This window comes from Corapipo altera, unplaced genomic scaffold, assembly GCF_003945725.1.
Source record: "Corapipo altera isolate COAL_440 unplaced genomic scaffold, ASM394572v1 50, whole genome shotgun sequence".
Lineage (NCBI taxonomy): Eukaryota > Metazoa > Chordata > Aves > Passeriformes > Pipridae > Corapipo > Corapipo altera.
Genome location: NW_020884889.1, coordinates 2,781,843 through 2,798,466, shown reverse-complemented (window position 1 = coordinate 2,798,466; position 16,624 = coordinate 2,781,843). Strand labels below are relative to the sequence as shown.

Sequence of the window (16,624 nt, the reverse complement as noted above, 5' to 3'; positions counted from 1 at the left end):
GCGGCTGTGGGACAGAAGGACGGCGGCGAGGAACAGCCTGGCGACGTTCCTGGACAGCCCGGAGGAGGCCGGAGAGCTCGGGGCAGGCTGAGGGAATGCCCTGAGCCCCCCCCATCGAGGCACGGCCCTGGGCGAGGGCCAGCCCAGCGCTGCGTCTGAACTTAACAAAACTCCGATACAAATCCCACGTTATCTGTTTAAAAGGCACAGAACGACAAGGCATAGAGCTAGCGACAGTTTCTGTTAACCTTGGGGGGGGGGGAGGCAGAGAGATAGAAAGTTTACGAGGGGAAATATGTGTAAAAATTACATTTTTATAGCGTTCTGCAGTGATCATTGTCAATCTGAAAAAGGAGTTTGGAAGACCTAGGCAAGTAGTCTGCTGTTCATTACCACAGACCATTAAGCTGAGGTACGGGAGCTAAAATGAACACACAGCTGTCAAAAGTAGAATTCAGGTGGTGACTCAGGGAAGCCTTCCTACCTGCACTGTGCAAGCATTTAATTATTTTTAAAATAAGAGATACAGGTATCAAAGAAGTGAAAAGTGCACGGGAATAGCAATATGTTTGCAAAGAAACAAACTCACCTTTGCACTTATACCACCAAGGTACGCTGTGACCTTCAGAAAAAGTCCCAAAGCAGCATCTCGAGTGCTGCACATCAGCCAGGTACTTCATTGTCAACACAGTGACCAAAAAGTCCTTAACATTGTTCTCCTTTCAAATGGCTTAAAACACATAGTGAAGTAAATTTTTATTTTCTTTCCTGAGCAGGGTGAAGCGATCTCAGCCCATCCAGATGTCACATCACCACACCTTACAGAGCCTCGGAGGATTTCAGCACATTCTGTTGATCCTTTGTGCCTTCCACACACAGCCCAGAGGTTTGGCCATACCATGGTCCAAGGTCTAGTTTGGTGCAACATTGCTGTGTGACCCTGTGTGAGTTTTACTGAGGAAAATCAGAAAGTACAGGAGTTAAGGCCATGAAATTAAGCTGAAGTCACAGAATTGCTGTTCATGGGATAACAATAGTTAGCTAGTAAAAGATTCAAGTGAAAAGATACAGAAAGAAAAAGAAAAAAAAGGCAGAAAACATGATGATAACTCAGTATTGCTGAGGATGAGCTCATACCAATAAATGTCAGAGACCAGCTTTCCCCAGCGTACGGGAAACTTCCTGGCCAGCTAAAACTCATCAGTTTTCTTATCAGGAGTGGTGAGCATATTACTGTTCAGCCTAGTAATCTCTTAGTGCTAGCTATCCTATTTTGCATATTAGCTGATAAATAGTTACTTCAATTGTGTGTATCCTGCTTGCACAGTCTCTTTGTGCTGGTAAATGACACCTGAACAAAAGCAACCTGTTGGTCGTGAGTTGCATGTTCTCCTGATGAAGTACTTTCTCCCTATTATAAACAAAAATAAAGTTAAAAAACGTGTTCATACACAGCCATTAGATCTTGCTAATACTGCAGGAAGACCAGAACTGAAATTGCAACAGCCACACAACAGCTTGGCTACATTTAACTTATATACAGTGGATATTTCTTCCATTATTGCTAAACACTGGGTATAGACCAGTGGATTCAAATCCACAAGAACTAATATAAACAAGGCAGTGACATAAAATATATAAAACCTTCTATCAAAAACCACACTGGCACAGATTGCCCAGAGAAGCTGTGGATGCTCCATCCCTGGAAGTGTTCAGGACCAGGTTGGACAGGGCTTGGAACAACCTGGGATATAGTGGAAGGTGTCCTTGCCCATGGCAGGAGACTTGATACTAGGGGATCTTTAAGGTTCCTTCCAACCCAGAGCATTCTATAATTCGGGGGGAGGGGAAAGTAAGTGAAATTGCAAATATATCTTTCCATTTACTATTTCTACAGATTTTGTTACAGAAGAGGCCCCTGTCCACAGGGAACAGTGAGCTTTACACTAAAATGTTTGTCTCCTTTCTTTTTGTGACATTGCATTCCATCTACCTGAAGACCTGCTTCAGTCTTTCCTGAGGATCATTTATTTTTATTAGAATGGAAAAGAAATATAGAGTGTTAGATGCTGAAATTTCTATTTCAAGTCCCATTATAGTTTAGTGTTAAATAGCGTAACAGCTTGATTTCTTCCTCCTCTCATTAAGTGTTGAACAGCTGAGATAAAAACTGGAATATATTAAACACTTCCACTTAACAGTTTAAATCACTGGTCAGCGCCTGCCAATAACAAGAAATAAAAAACCTACATGTAAGTAATAATAAAAGGGATAAAATTTAAAGAGCCGTTTCTAAATGAAGGGCCATATTCTGTTCTTGTTGCCATCCACTAAAAAGCTGCTGGAGCAGTGTGCTGGCAGTTCTGCAGTGTGGTCAGAATTCATTTGCAGAAAAAAATATTTTTCTCTTACTCAGCAGTTCAAATAAGTTTTAAATGTATCAGACAAGTGTACAGAAAAATATTCAAGGTGATAACCAAGACTTTCATAGTTGAGTTGGTTCCATTTCTTCTTTACCTCAGGATGAGGGCCATGCCAATCACATCTGTGCTTAGCAAGAACAACAACAACCAGTGTTTAGCTGAGTCAGCTGCATCTGACTTGCCTTCAAATATCAAGGGCTTGGATTCTTAATTATGGATGGGGAGATTAATTTGCACAGACCTCACATATCCAGTGACCCTCAAATCCATTGTTATGGGCACATACACACATGGGAGTGCTAATTTTAAAGCTACAATCATACTTGAACAGAAATTTCGAGAGTAGCTTCGACTTCAGCTGAAGAAATGTTAGAGGAAAGAAAAGGTTTAATTTCTGAATAAAATTCTGAGTAGAACCAAGGCCTAACCTGAATTTTTTAATTCTTTTTTTAACTATGTGGCGCTCCAAGTACACAAAGCACATACACACAAAGCTTGGGAACATGAGCAATTGATTAAATCAGTGCAAAAATTAACTTTGGTGTGCTCTGTCAAATTCAGTAATTCCATCAAAGTACTTATACCACTGGCATGCCTCCCACATTTGCACAAGTATATACCAACACTGGAAATGTCTTGGAACCTTTCCTACCAAAGCAGCAAAGCTCTGCTTATGGAAAAGGACTAACTTAACTATTGAAGACAATACTTTCCCAAAAAATATTTCTGTCAGCTTCTTCATAAAGGCTTGGTGATATAATCTTTGTTGCTTTGTATTTTTTCTACTCCCTTTTGCCAGCTGTAAAAACTTTGAACACTAGTACTACATTCCAAACAGATTGTATCAGTTGTTTCAGAGTGCATGGAACTAATAGACTTACATCTACCCTCTGGAAGAATATCTAATGAAATACCTAATATTTTACAGCATTCAAGCAATACCTTTCATATATATTTACATATATATGTGTATGATTGTATGTGTATATAAAGCAGCTATAATGTCCCAAAGAAACCACAGTTTCTCATTGTGGAAATTAATTAAGCAACTATAGACCTTAAATCTTGCTGTATTCCTTAGAAATTCACTAGACCACCTGTACTTAGATTTTTTTTAAAAATAGCAGAAATCAGAAATAACTATAAGAAGACTCATTACCCTGTTCGATGTCATAGGGAGAGTTTTACTGACTGATCAGGGAGAAAAATTAATTGATAAGAATCTTGATTGACATAGGAGTATGAAGGACTGTGGGATTTTAGATGTAATTCACTGCTGCCAGTGGCAGATTTTGTCTTATTTAGAGCTGCAGAGAGCTCTGTTTCCTGCATTAGCTACTCCTTCAGCCCCAGCAGCCAGCAGAAGTTAGTTTTGCAAGTTGTACTGACCAAGGGAAGGAATGGATGATGGAATCAGAGAATCTCTGAAATAAAGAGAATCCACAAATCTCTTTGTGTCTCAGCACAGGAGGATTTAAATGACAGACACAGGTCATGGCTCCAAACCTCATTCAGCCCCATCCAACCCCAGAGATTTCTTCAGAGATTATTTTTTCCCTAAGGTCTCACAATTACCAGCTCTCTTGAGATGATATAGTGGCTTTCTATTCTTAGCATATTTCTCCCCTCCCTCCCTCTCTCTTTCTCTCTCTCTCTCTCTCTCTCACACACACACACACATACACACACACACTTCCTACTCAAAACAAGACCCATGAAACCCTCTGCCCACATAGTTATAATTCCCAAGAGAACTTGCATATGCTTTTGTTTTGGGCAGTGACAATGTGCATATGTTTTGATTTCAGGCCCCCCCCCATTGGTTCTCAGGCTCCAGTTTAACGAAGACAGACCAACTCTTAAACTCACCAGTTTCAGCAAGATACAACCCAGCTTCTAGAGTTCCTCTGACCTTGCAAGTTGGAGTGAGATTTTTTAACATGTTGCCTGTTAAAGGATATTACTGAGTAAGTGTTTTGGTTTAGCAAATACACACATTTTCCTATTGGTGTTTGGTTTGGAAAGTGTACATTGCTTTGTCTCCTTTATAACAAGCCTGAGACAAGAATCAAGAGTAGTAAATTAGATAACTGCTATGAAGAGGAACAGCAAAGTTAGCCCTGAGTTTAAGTCAGTAAGAGAAAGTCTAAGAACAGGAAAAATAGACAAGATAAGTTTTTGTAGTAAAGTCGCTCCTCATAATTAAAGTGAGTTACAGCTGATGACCCACAGAGATACAATAAAACTGATTCAATTGATTTTCTGTTTACTTGCACATAAACAGGTGGTGAAAAATGTTGCTGGATATTTTTCAAGAAGTTTCTCTAAGCCTTTCCTGTCCTTTCTAAATCCTATTACATGCCTGGAAAAAGGAATAGAAGTTTGGGGCAGTCCCAGTCAGACAGCTGGGCAGTCAGACTTCTATCTTTAATAGAGACGTAATAATTTTTGCTTTAAAAGCTACATGAGTCACGAATCATCCCTGTCATGTGAATCCACATGCATCACAGTTGGAAGAAAAAAGGTGCCTTAAATGAAGTTTGCCACAGATACCTGAATTATAACACTGTTTGGAACCGAAAGACAACAGGATTTCACCTTCTGGAGCAGAGATTTCATGGATTCAAATTCCAGCACTGTGGTGGTAACTGGTGAGGTTTTTATTTTGTTCTTTGAGCTGGAGATGGTGTGCACGCATGCTTGGTCTTTGTCATAAACAGTTTCCTGGAGGGAAAAACAGTAGCAAATGGTCATACTAACATTTCTAAATGGAAAATAACTTGCTGTGCCTTCCTAAGAAAAATCAGATGCATGTCAGAGGAAACAGACTGCAGTCTGCCCTCTTTACTGCCATCCAGTTTGGTTTGTTGTTCATTCTCTCCATGTTTTAATCTTTGTTGACATTCTCTCTGATCCAAACCACATAGCTCAAGGCAGTGCAGGCTAGGATTAGATAAAGCTTACCCAAAAGGAGCTCTGAAGCAAGAAAACCAGGTTGCATCACAATGTCACATAGTCAGTGTCCAGAATTAGAGCAACACATGGCAAGTCTCAGGGGCTCAGTTTCATGGCAAGGTAAGGGAGTTTTAAACAGGAGATGCTGCCTCATCATTGCTAAACTAGACCATTAAATTTAAATATACCAAAGGAACATGCCTGAACATGCAGCACAAGGGACCAAATTTGGAGTTTCTCTTGCTGACTGCAGCTACTGAGGCTTCACAGTGGCAGAACCCCCAGCTAGAGAGTCCTGAGCTTTAAAAGGTTAAAGCTCTTAAGGAATGCTGCTCCTCGCTGTTCCTCTTGTTGCCAGTGGCTCATCTAAAGGCAATCATTACACATATCTTGACATGTGAGTTGCTGGATAATTTTCCACTGCAGGTCATCTGAGGACATAGGAATGAGGTTGAAGCTACATCAAAGAGATTTGCATCTTGCTGTTTTCAATTAAACACTTTTTTTTTTAAATAGCTGCAAGATGGGCAGAACTAGTCTGGCTTGCTCCAGACATAACTGCAGCTGAGCTGGATGGAGTGCAGGAGAGGGCAGGAGGTATTAGCTAACCTCTTAAAAGGCTGACAGTCTGGTTCTCTCCTATGATATTTATGGCACATACCCTTGTTAGGAACACTTCTTAGCACCCTCTTAGATTTTTCCTCCCCTTACATCACCATTTATGTGCAGAAATCTACTTGTTCAAGAAGTTGGAGACTGGTGTGCCCCGTTAAAGACACAAGTGCATCTTTAAGCTACTGCAGAGATTATCACAGCATGTCTCTGTCACATTTTCACCTGCTCAGAATATAAACCTGCTGGCAGGGAGCCCAGTTTATTATATGGTGCTCAATAACATTCAGCCAGTTAGTTCTCCACATTGCTGCAGGTATTTCAGTAAAACTCCTGCATTTAGTCATTTTTCATGGAATAATTTTGTCCTAAGCACAAGTTTCTTACAGCCACCACTGACACACACGTGTTTCATTGGGAGCTGATTAATAACTCTATTATAATTCTGTAGTTCTGCACACACAGGTACAGAAGCATGTACAACAACTACAGCTCCAAAATGGAGCAGGTGTCACCCTAATTTTGCTCCCAAAGCAGAGTGGGACCACTGGGGTTTTATGTTCCCATGATAATGTGAAATGAGCACCATTTCCCTTCTTCCCTCCCCATGGCAGAAACTCAAACCTGGAGAAAACCTTGTCAGAAATATTACCACCGTCAAGCTTTTCAAAATACTAAAGAGAAAAGATGGAGCAGTTATGAAATAAGCATTAACAAATTAAGAAATGCTTAAAGTCTAGCACTAATTAAGCTGTCACAAGCCTGTATTTAGGCTTAATTGTCTCCAATGCAAGTAGCTTTCACTGTGCAAAATAGCAATCATATGCTGTCAAGTATTTATTTGTCCATTTAAGGATTTTTAAATATTTAAGAGTTATAGCATAAAAACCATTTCACAAATTCCTGTTCCTGCCACCCAGTATCTAAGACTTGGCAGCGCTCTGGATTGAGAATATTAATTGAGATTAATAAAGATAGTGGGAGTTTTCCATCAAACTTTTTAATGACAAAAATGCCATCTGCTCAAAATGAGTTTTTATTTCCCTTGTATTGAAAAAAATAAAAAGACTTTCACAAAAAAGATGGATAAAATTGAATGTAATACTTTGGATTAAAGTGTGCTTTTCCCTTTTTGCCTTTCTTTATCTTTGGGTAAAAAGTGAAGAAAGAGACAGAAAACTTTCAAGTTTTCATTACCTGGGATTAAAACAAAATTACGAATTAAATAAAATTTTACTTTTTCAAACATTTTCATTAAATATGCATATCTTCATCATTATGAGCTCTAACAATAAGAATGATACATTAACTCTGACCTGGGAGTATTTAACACCAGAACCTTTAGTAGTGGTATTTCTGGGGATGATGATCCTTGCCCAAAATCATCATTTACTTGATCTGTCCTATCAGTTCCAGTACATTTACCAGCTTTATTTAAGGCTCTCTCACAAGAAAGCCTTGACATGAATGAAGATTGCAGGATTCATTCTTTTATCAGTGAATACACAGAATGAAAATACTATTCCCTTAAGTGTTATAAAGGCTAAATCCTACCTGAAAAACTCAACCTCCATAACCAAAAATATGAAGATAAAGAACAAATATGTGTGTGCAGGCAAGTCAGCCCCTAATCTGCAGTTGCAGAGCAAGCAGAGATTAAAAACACCTTTCTTTCTTTTCATTTGGAGGTTTTGGTCCCTTCAGACAATACTTGGTTAATTCCAGCTGGGAGGCAGTGAAGGTAAGCATAATAAAAAAGGGGAAAAAAAGGAGGGAGACATTTTATTTTGTAGAGATCCCAGCACAAACTGCTTTTAGGCTTTCCATTCCCTTCAAAAAAGTTATTTCTCATGACTCATTAAACAGAATTGTGCCTCATGGAGCAGACTCCCAACATGGAAGAAAGGGGATAATGAAAAAATGAAACATTATTTTATTTGCATGATATTTTTTTGTGCTATTTAAGCACTTTCAAAATATTATTCTTGATTCTTAAAAAAGGTATTTTTCACCCAGGGTGCCTTCTCTGCAACTAATGCATATTGCACGAGTTCTCTCTGTCTGCAGTAAATAGATCATCTCACACCATGGATCATTTTATCATGTCTGTGTGAGGTGATTTCCTTCTCATACAAGTGCAGCTTATGAGTTCTGACTGCCTGCTTCAGGAACACAAAAATCTGTGCCAATTCTAAGTATGTTTTCACATTTCAGCTTTGGCTTCCACTTTCAAATGACAGTGAAGTCTACAGTTAAATTGAAAACAAGGTAATTCAGATTTTTTTCCTCCTCTATACACCTTGACTAGCAGGAACAAGTCTAAGGTGGAGCCTTAAAAATTCCTGCTTATTTCCTTAATCTGTGTATTAGAGCAAATTTATCTGGGGGATAAAAAGACATGGTTTGGATACGTGGCCTTCAGCATCAGCTGATTCATTCTCCCTATCACAGCTAAAAACTTTCCTTGAGTTCAGTTACTCTCATAAGGTACTTAGGAACAGAGTTATTTTGAGAGAGTCTTTCATACAAGTTTTTAGCAATCCCAAGGTAGAAAGAAAGTCACACAATGAAATCTGAAACTACTTGGGGAACAATCAAAATAGTAAAATTGAATTAGAGCTTTGGTCCAAGAAATAACAGATAAAACTGGTAAAAAATGGAAAGCAAGACGTGTAAAACAAACTGAGGGGAATGTGTTCTTTTATGAAGACTGAAATAAGTCCATACATTTTTAAATTCTTATGGACACTGAAAGGAAAAAGGCAGCTATAGGAAAGTATTAGTAGTGACAGAAAGGCAATGGCCCTACAGGACTATAACCACAGTACAAATTTCAGTGACAGCTACTGAAGATCTGATTTGAAAATGAAATGCACTCCAGCCAAGATGACTGAAAAACAAGGAGCTGGTACATTTTTCCACAGACCAAAGCTATAGCAACTCCACCAACACATACATATTTTCTATTTCAGCTTTGTTGGGTGAGTGCATCTTGGTGTTTGGTAGAATAAATCTATTGCCCCCTCCAAATCATGAGGGATGTTATCCCTGTAGGCTAACAGGAAACAAAAATACTTCTGTGATACCTTTCCACACCCCAGTCATTACAGGAGGCCCATAAATTATCTAAACTCCAACCTGACATGGGCCCTAAACCACAAATATTTGTCAGTTGACAGTATTCTTGCTCATTATCTCCTGATTCCTGTTAGTTCTAATTTTGGGTGGAAGATCATCCTCTTCTGGCTGAAAATAAAGCACGTTCTTTATCTGCGAGCAAAACAGCCCAAAGCGAGAAGGCACCAATGGGATGAGTTTCCTGTACCAATGCCATGAGCTGGCTACAACAGGGACTTACATAACAGGGGCTACAGCATTCCATAACCAAACAGCTGTCAGTCCTTGGGTATGGAGGAGAACAAATCCATTTCTCTCTGAGGTGACACCCCCGGTGTGGAATTAATTTGTATTCAGACTGGGGATGCTGCTTTGGTTTCCTGTGCCTTGGCAAAGGTGGTAAATTCAGGCAATTCAGAGAAATTTGCTGCAAATCTGGAAGTACTTTGAATTATGATAGGCTTCTCCACGCTAAATAGCAATCTCATGGTATTGTTCCATTGGCCTTATTCACAGGAATAGCTCTATGGTCTTCAGGAAGCTTGTGCACATATATTAGAGATAGCAAAATTTAGGATTTACATCTGGAAGTAATCCTGTCTTGGCTTGGGGTGCCTGCATGGATCACTGGAGTGACATAAAACCCTCCTGCTGAGTCCCTTTGCTGTGAACCAACAAGTGTGCACTCGGATTCCTCCTCAGGAACGTGCTGAGCAGCCAGACCAGAGCTACAAACGTGACTGCTCAGGCTTATGTTTAATGCCTTTGTAGCATTATCCAGAACTATCCTAATTATTAGCCCAGTATGAAGTGGGTGCTTATCAAAAGCTTGGATACCTTATGGAAAGCCTGGATACCACGGCAGCCTTGGTGATATTGAAATGCTAATGCATGCAATCTCCAAAGTTCACATCCCAGAAGGGTCCTCATACCAAAAGCATCTGAAATCCTGTAAAAATACATTTAACAGTTCCAGTGTCCTAATTCCAAAGCATAACCTCACCCTCCATGCTTTTGAAATGGATTCTTTGCCAAAGAGCAATGGCTTCCCTTCTGTGAGCAATACTGGCTCTTACACACAGCTGCTTCCTTAAAATCCCTGTTACAGCTCCCCCCTAAGATCCTGCCGATGGGACCACCCGTTTTCCTGAACCTCCCTTCTTGCTGTGGGGAGGATCAGAGACTGATCCAGTGAGCACACAGCCCATTCCAACAGTTGCATCCCTTCTATGCCCTCATTGGCACTCAGAGAAATACTGTTGCTCTTAAAATTAACTGTTTACTACTACCACCTTTTTGGTGAATAAGCCAATTTCCCTTTTCTGAAGTACTCAGGAATCAAATGATAAACGTTGATAAAGCTCTATTTCTGCTAGTTTAGAAAGAGTATTTGTCCTGCATTGCCAGTTTTATAATATGAAGATACAATTTTCCAAGAATGTTTTTGCATGGACCCAAGTTTTCATCACAGCACAAGACTCACGCAAGGCATTCATCAGCATGGCATTCATCATCCATGGAGTTCTCATTCCTCAGCAAGTACCCCCTGAGTGTTCAGGGAAAGGGAGAGTCAAATGGTTCTGAAAGTAGAGGCAAACCTGTCGATTCAGGGTCATGGAGAAAAGCTTCCAAGCTCTTATAGACACTGTCACATGGCCCAACATGGTTGTGTAGCACTAGAAGGACAACTTCTATTTAGAAACCTACCTCACTAAGTTTTTCATGGTTCTCATAACTCCATTCACCTGAAGTCCCCTCCTAAAATATGCACGAGAGCTCCACCAGCAGCACTTTTAACTCTGGAAGTGCAGGACATTGTTGCTAAAGGAAAACAACACCAGGTATTTGCTCTGCTTTTGCTGACAGGTCACACTGAGTTACCACCATGTGTTAGTTCTGCAGCACCACGTGGGACCCTCAGGATCCCAGATCCCCCGAATTATTGATTCCATATTCCAGACTGATGGTCCCACCTAATAACCCTTGATCCGATCCTGTTTTTGTGTCTCCTCCAGAAAGTCCTGTCTGCAACTTGGCAGCAAAATAACCTATCAAAGCAGTCCACCCACCAAGGTCAAACTCCCCAGTTAATAGGGCACAAATGTAAGTTGAGTGACAACATTCACAGTAATTAAACTGTTAGTGCAAAGAACAGGTCACATTTCCAACTGCTTCTGGGAACTATGTCTGCCATCGGGAGATGAGGATCAGATCTCCCAGTGCAGTTTTTCATCCTGCCACTGACCATGTGGTCTTTGGAAATTTGTCATTCAATCTCTCTGTCTCTCTCCCTCTCTGCTTCAGTTTCATCATCTGTGAAACTAAGAAGACATTGCTATCTAGTGCCTTCATTTCTGTTCTGGAATTTTCTTGCATCCCTAAAGCTTTAAAAAGGTATCTGCACAATTAGGAAAAAAACAAAACAAAACAAAAAAACACCCAAAACCCCAAAGCAGATACCTAAACAAAAACCCACTAACCAACCAAACAAAACGCCTTTGTTTGCAATGCACTTGCAGTGTGACAGGATCAATTGAAAACTTCTGGTTCCCTTTCTGCACCAACACAAGCGATTCACAAAATCAACACACGTGACCCCCTTCCCAGCAGCCCAAATCAGTGAGAACTTAGGCAAACTCACAGAAATTTTCGGGACTTTTTTGAAAGTTCAAGATGCTTCCAACACTCCGTGGGGCACAGCCACCACCTCTGAGCACAGAGCTTACAAATCCCTCCTCTTTGAGGAGGGCTGTGTGACAACACGGGCCGAACACTGGGCTGTGACCACAACTCACCAACAGCTCCAGATCAGCAGCTGGTAATGCTGGACTTCATTTCCCTCCTAGAAGAACTTCCCAATAATCTTCATGTTTTCTTTTGAACCACTTTTCCCACAAAACAGTCCTCCAAAACTTTTCTCCTCCTTCGAAGTTTCCTTTGCTGTTTCAACTACACCGGACAGGCACTTGTTTACTGAATTCACTCACCTCTGTGAGGTGCAGTTATCCTCCTCTAACCATCCTCAGTCTCTCACCTTACATGCAAAAATGGTTCTGGTTAAGGCTCAGACAAGGAACAACCTTCGTTTATTTTATTCCATGTTTGCACAACATCTGGTCTAAGGGGGTATAAGCCCATGGTTGGGATTCTTACACAACACAGTAATGCATGTTATTGACAACGTGCTGAAATTGCTTAGGACATAGCAAACCATCTCCTTTGACACAAATTCTCAGCCCTTTGCTATTGGGCAGCTTCAGGGTTTTCTTCAGTCCTGCACATAAGTATTTCTGCGTGTTTCTGCCATGACAAATGTTGACAAAAGAAAATCTGTCAACAGAGAGCACGAGAGGAGAACAACCTTACAGCTCGCTTTGGGTCTCCACGTTCTGAACCAAAGTTAGGGGCAGTTGAGTTCTCTAGGCCTTACAGTTAAAAAGAAAGAATCTCATTAAATGTAAAAATTAAAGATGCTTTAGAAAAGGAAATGCTAATTGTGAACCAGCTGGGGTTTTCTTTTTCAGAGGCTCGGGCACAGTACAGCATTCTTCAGTGAGATGATGCAATGGTCTCTCAAAGACTGTCAGTGCCCAGAGGAAAAAAGGCTGGCACTGTTCTCCAAATGTGTTTACTTCCCTGCAGGCATTGTTTCCTTGCTTGTGTCAAATAGTTTATTGAGCACAGCTAATCAATGCTTCCGCTGACAAGAAAATTGGAACACTTTATATAGGAAGTGAGTGTTGAAGGGCAAATTTCCCAGAATTGTGGGCCTCATCCACAGGGGTATCCTGAGTGAGAAATGAAAACTTGAGAAGACAATGACATTTAATACAGCTACAGGTTTCTTGGGCTAATCAGACACCTCTGCTGCTGTGCCCCCCTTGGACACTTCATCTGCACCATCCTTTGGTAGAGGTCTACTCAAATGGAACAGGGATTTTCAGCCACCATTTTACTTTTCTGAGACAAAGCTTTCCACTTCAGATGCATTCCTTCTGCATCCTGCCATTGCAGCCACCTACCTTCTACTTAGAAGTTCATGCCTTGTTTGTTAGTCCTGTTCCACTGACAAAATCATTTCATGTCCATATGACATTTCTTCTCCAGACCATCTTCTAACCACCTGGCCAACCTGCTGCTTTGAAGTGTACCTTTATTTCATTCACCTCAATTCTGGGCATAATTTTTGTTTCCCTTGGGAAAAGGTCTCATGTGGAAATTCAACTGTACATAAATGACACAGAAGTAACATCCCAGTGACACTTCCTTTTACTAGAGAAACATATTCTGGATCAAAACATAAATTAAACTCATTCTAAATGACCTTCCTCATGTTGACAGTCACCTCCAGCACAGCTTACCTGAACCTGGTCTAGCCAACAGATCACTAGAGTGAAAAAGTCATGTGAACTCTCCTTGGTTTTGTCTCTTGACAGTGCAGATCTTTCAGAGGAGCAGCTCTTACCTGTAGCAAAGCCCATTTAGATGCTTTCAAGTGTGGACTTTTTCTGAGAGACACTATCTCATGGTTCCTCAGGGACCACTCCCACCCACTGGAGACTAGGCATCCCTTTGGAAAACACAATAGCTCCACATGGACGTGACATTAGGGAACTGTTCAGCACATTTTAGTCTCTTCCAGCTGAAAAAGAGGGAACTACTACAAAACCAACCTCATTGCAGACCAGTGTTGAGGAACCATGGGGTTAAGCATTGCTCCTTCAGGTGTTTTCTCAGCTGAATCAGCCCAGTTTCTTTACCACAGTCAGAAATCCAATGCTTTTTCAAGTCCATGGTGGCTTTTTTTGTAAACACAGGAGCTGTCCAAGAGAGGCCTTGGTGAAAACATCAATCTCCAGGTCATGCAGCTGCCAGTGGTTTACCAAAAAGCAAAGGAGCAAGTCATTAAGATATGGACAACTCTTCAGCCACTGGTGAGTAATGAGAAAGTTACACAATTTCCTCCCTTCATTTATGAATATGATGAGAAGATCTTGAAAAAAATCTCCAAGAGAGTATTGCAAAACATCAAACAAATCTGGAAAGTGACTATTGAAACTGTGATCAAGGTTTCAACCCCAAATTTAGAGCACACACTAATTAGCATTCTCTTTTGACCCCATGCCATTTAAAAAGCGTAAGTGATGCTGAACAAAGGAAAGGAAAAAAAAATCTACCATAAACTGCAAAAAAGGTACAGCAGCTCTGCAGTGCTGAGCTGAATAGACACAACAAAAACTGCAGCATAATTTGGTTCTCATTTATAATCTCTTATCAAAGTCTTCTTTAGACATGAGCAAGACTCCCCACCTTGAAGCTAGTGATTCACATAACGCTCGGCACTTTGGCATTACATGTTTGTAAAAAACAGGTCTCATTTTTAATTTCCTGTTGCTCACTCTGGTGGGAAAACCCCCCCCAGCTTACTGTTCACGTTGGGCTGGCTTCATCCACCACAGTCATCATCCTGGAGCAGTGTGGGAAGAACAAAGGCTACCAAGACAGGGATGCTTGTGGTTTTCACCCAGAAGGTGCCTGCTGCGTGCTAGATGGCCCAGAAAAGATTGAATCTACAATTAATATGAAGACTCTCTGGAAAAACGTTTCAGTGGAAGGGATTGATATCATCTTCTCCAGAGATGCGGGGAGGTAAACACCGCGTGTCGGGGGCTCGGGGGAACGGCAGGAGCAACTCAGTCAGCTCCACCTTGGAGAGTCTTTGCCTTGACTTTCCCTCCAAACAAAATCACTTTGAAGCAAAGTCTTCAGAGGGGCACAAGTACGAAAACTGCCATGAATTTAAATTTTATGTAAAGCAGCTTTCATGAAATGCTACAGCCAGTAGATATTTTTCCATGGATTTGTAAATTCCAAAAGAAACAAGTTCCAACATAGCACACCCTGTGATGAACAACCCCGGTAAACCTCAGCTATTAAGAGAGACTGAAAGCAATACAGACTGGCAGCAGATTTTAATCTATTTCTTCTCAGCTGGGAGGGACAGAAAATGTAAATACATACACTGGAGAACAACAATTACAGGTACCTTTAGAACCAGGTCTGTGATCTTATTATGTGTTCCAGTAGTACTGGAGCAATTTTCTACTGTGCTAGTCTTCATAGAAAAGAAAAAAAGTAGGTTTATTTTTAAATAAAAATCAGTTAATCTTGGCCCTTAAATTCAGGATTTGCACCTGCAAGTTAAAAGGTGGGGTGATAAAGACAAAACCCCTCCAGACTGAGAGATTCTGTGCCTTACACATAAAACTGTGTTACGTGGTTGTAGTTTCCAGCAGGGTGTGTTACCTTTCCCACCCCACAAGAATGCCTGTCTTGTGATTTTTTTATTTAAAGTTCTTTGTGGGTGGGTGTCTGAGAAACCCAACCATCAGATAAGGAACATTTGTTTCTCAAACTTGGTTTATTTCAGCATTTCCTTTATTCACTAAGCAAATATGTTCTTAATAATTTCATAAACCAGATCTGGTTTGGCTACTTAGAATATTTAAATTTAATCAAAGTTTACTGAGCCTTAATTCAGGTTTCTGGTTTTGTTTTGTTTTTAATATTGCAGGTACATCTGTGATTACACCTACTACACTTCTCTGTATTATGGCAATGGAAGAGCAGCTTTCATCCATGTGCCTCCATTATCCAAGTCAGTAACAGCAGACTTTCTAGGAAAAGCATTACAGACCATTATCTTAGCAATGTTAGAACAGTGTGGGGTGGATCATATAGGAAAAAAAAAAAAGATGATTTCTTAGAAAGCAATTCCCTACTTCTTAAATGAAGCAAATCTAAAGATTATTTAAAACCTTCACACAAAAGGATTTTATAGCCCATGTTATTTTCAGTGAAATTTCCTTGCAAAACCCAAACAACTGTTTACATCTCTGAGAAAAAAGCTCGAGGGGAAAAACCAAGTAACCGGCAGTTTGTCTTGCTAAAAATAAGGTTGCTTCAGATTTCAGAAAGTGTGAAACTGGATTTCAAACATTTTAGATGCCTAATCCTAGTTCTGTTGGTTATAAAGACATTAATAAAGACTTGCTGAACCGAGGTGGGCTCTCAGAGCTGTAAGGACTCAGCACTGGATGGATGGAACAGAGATCCCCCAAGCCCATCCCAGTCCAGCTGAAGTGCCCACACAGAACATGTGGGTATGGGAGAAACAGGGGTCCTGGTATGTGAAGTTCTACAATTCCCCCTCCCTGACCTGCTGTAAATGCTGCTTTCCCCATCAGCAACGGGCTGTGAACCCAGGGGGACTTCCAAGTACAGAGAAAACTGGAGTCCAGCAGGATCTGGAATGCTCTTGGTAATTTCAGTTTCAGCCTGAAACCACCACTAACCCCAAATTCTCAGTGCCTGTCCCAAAGAAAAACACCACAGTCCTTCCACAGAGCACAGCCCAAAAACAAGTTTTCAGCAGGACAGGTCATGGCTATTCAGGGACTGACACATCAAAATCCAACAGCCAACCTGTCCCAGGAAAGGCAATCCTGAAGCACTGT

The 16,624-nt window shown here is 40.7% G+C and overlaps 2 protein-coding genes across 3 annotated transcripts in view; one reads left to right on the top strand and one right to left on the bottom strand.

The window, feature by feature from the left end:
• FAM169B (family with sequence similarity 169 member B) overlaps positions 1 to 766 on the bottom strand; it is a 100,114-nt gene extending 99,348 nt beyond the window's left edge. For both annotated transcript variants that reach the window (XM_027644387.1, XM_027644386.1), the window contains exon 1: positions 590 to 766. In XM_027644387.1, the coding sequence (XP_027500188.1) occupies positions 590 to 680 (91 nt within the window). In that variant the 5' untranslated portion in view covers positions 681 to 766. The remainder of the gene's footprint in view (positions 1 to 589) is intronic.
• On the top strand, positions 13 to 16,367 carry PGPEP1L (pyroglutamyl-peptidase I like). The gene is made up of 9 exons (XM_027644544.1): positions 13 to 412; positions 777 to 944; positions 4,232 to 4,390; positions 4,708 to 5,074; positions 7,679 to 7,731; positions 13,925 to 14,041; positions 14,530 to 14,756; positions 15,682 to 15,765; positions 16,355 to 16,367. The coding sequence occupies exons 4-9, from the start codon at positions 5,041 to 5,043 to the stop codon at positions 16,365 to 16,367; spliced, it is 528 nt and encodes a 175-aa protein (XP_027500345.1). The 5' UTR covers positions 13 to 412; positions 777 to 944; positions 4,232 to 4,390; positions 4,708 to 5,040.
• The last annotated feature ends 257 nt before the right edge of the window (positions 16,368 to 16,624 follow it).

Excerpts from the sequence above, each read along its gene's own strand:
- PGPEP1L (XM_027644544.1), top strand. The coding sequence starts at position 5,041 with ATGGATTCAAATTCCAGCACTGTGGTGGTAACTG. Across the intron at positions 7,732-13,924 it reads CCAGCTGGGAGGCAGTGAAG|GAGCTGTCCAAGAGAGGCCT; the intron begins GTAAGCATAATA and ends TTGTAAACACAG. Across the intron at positions 14,757-15,681 it reads TTCTCCAGAGATGCGGGGAG|GTACATCTGTGATTACACCT; the intron begins GTAAACACCGCG and ends TTAATATTGCAG.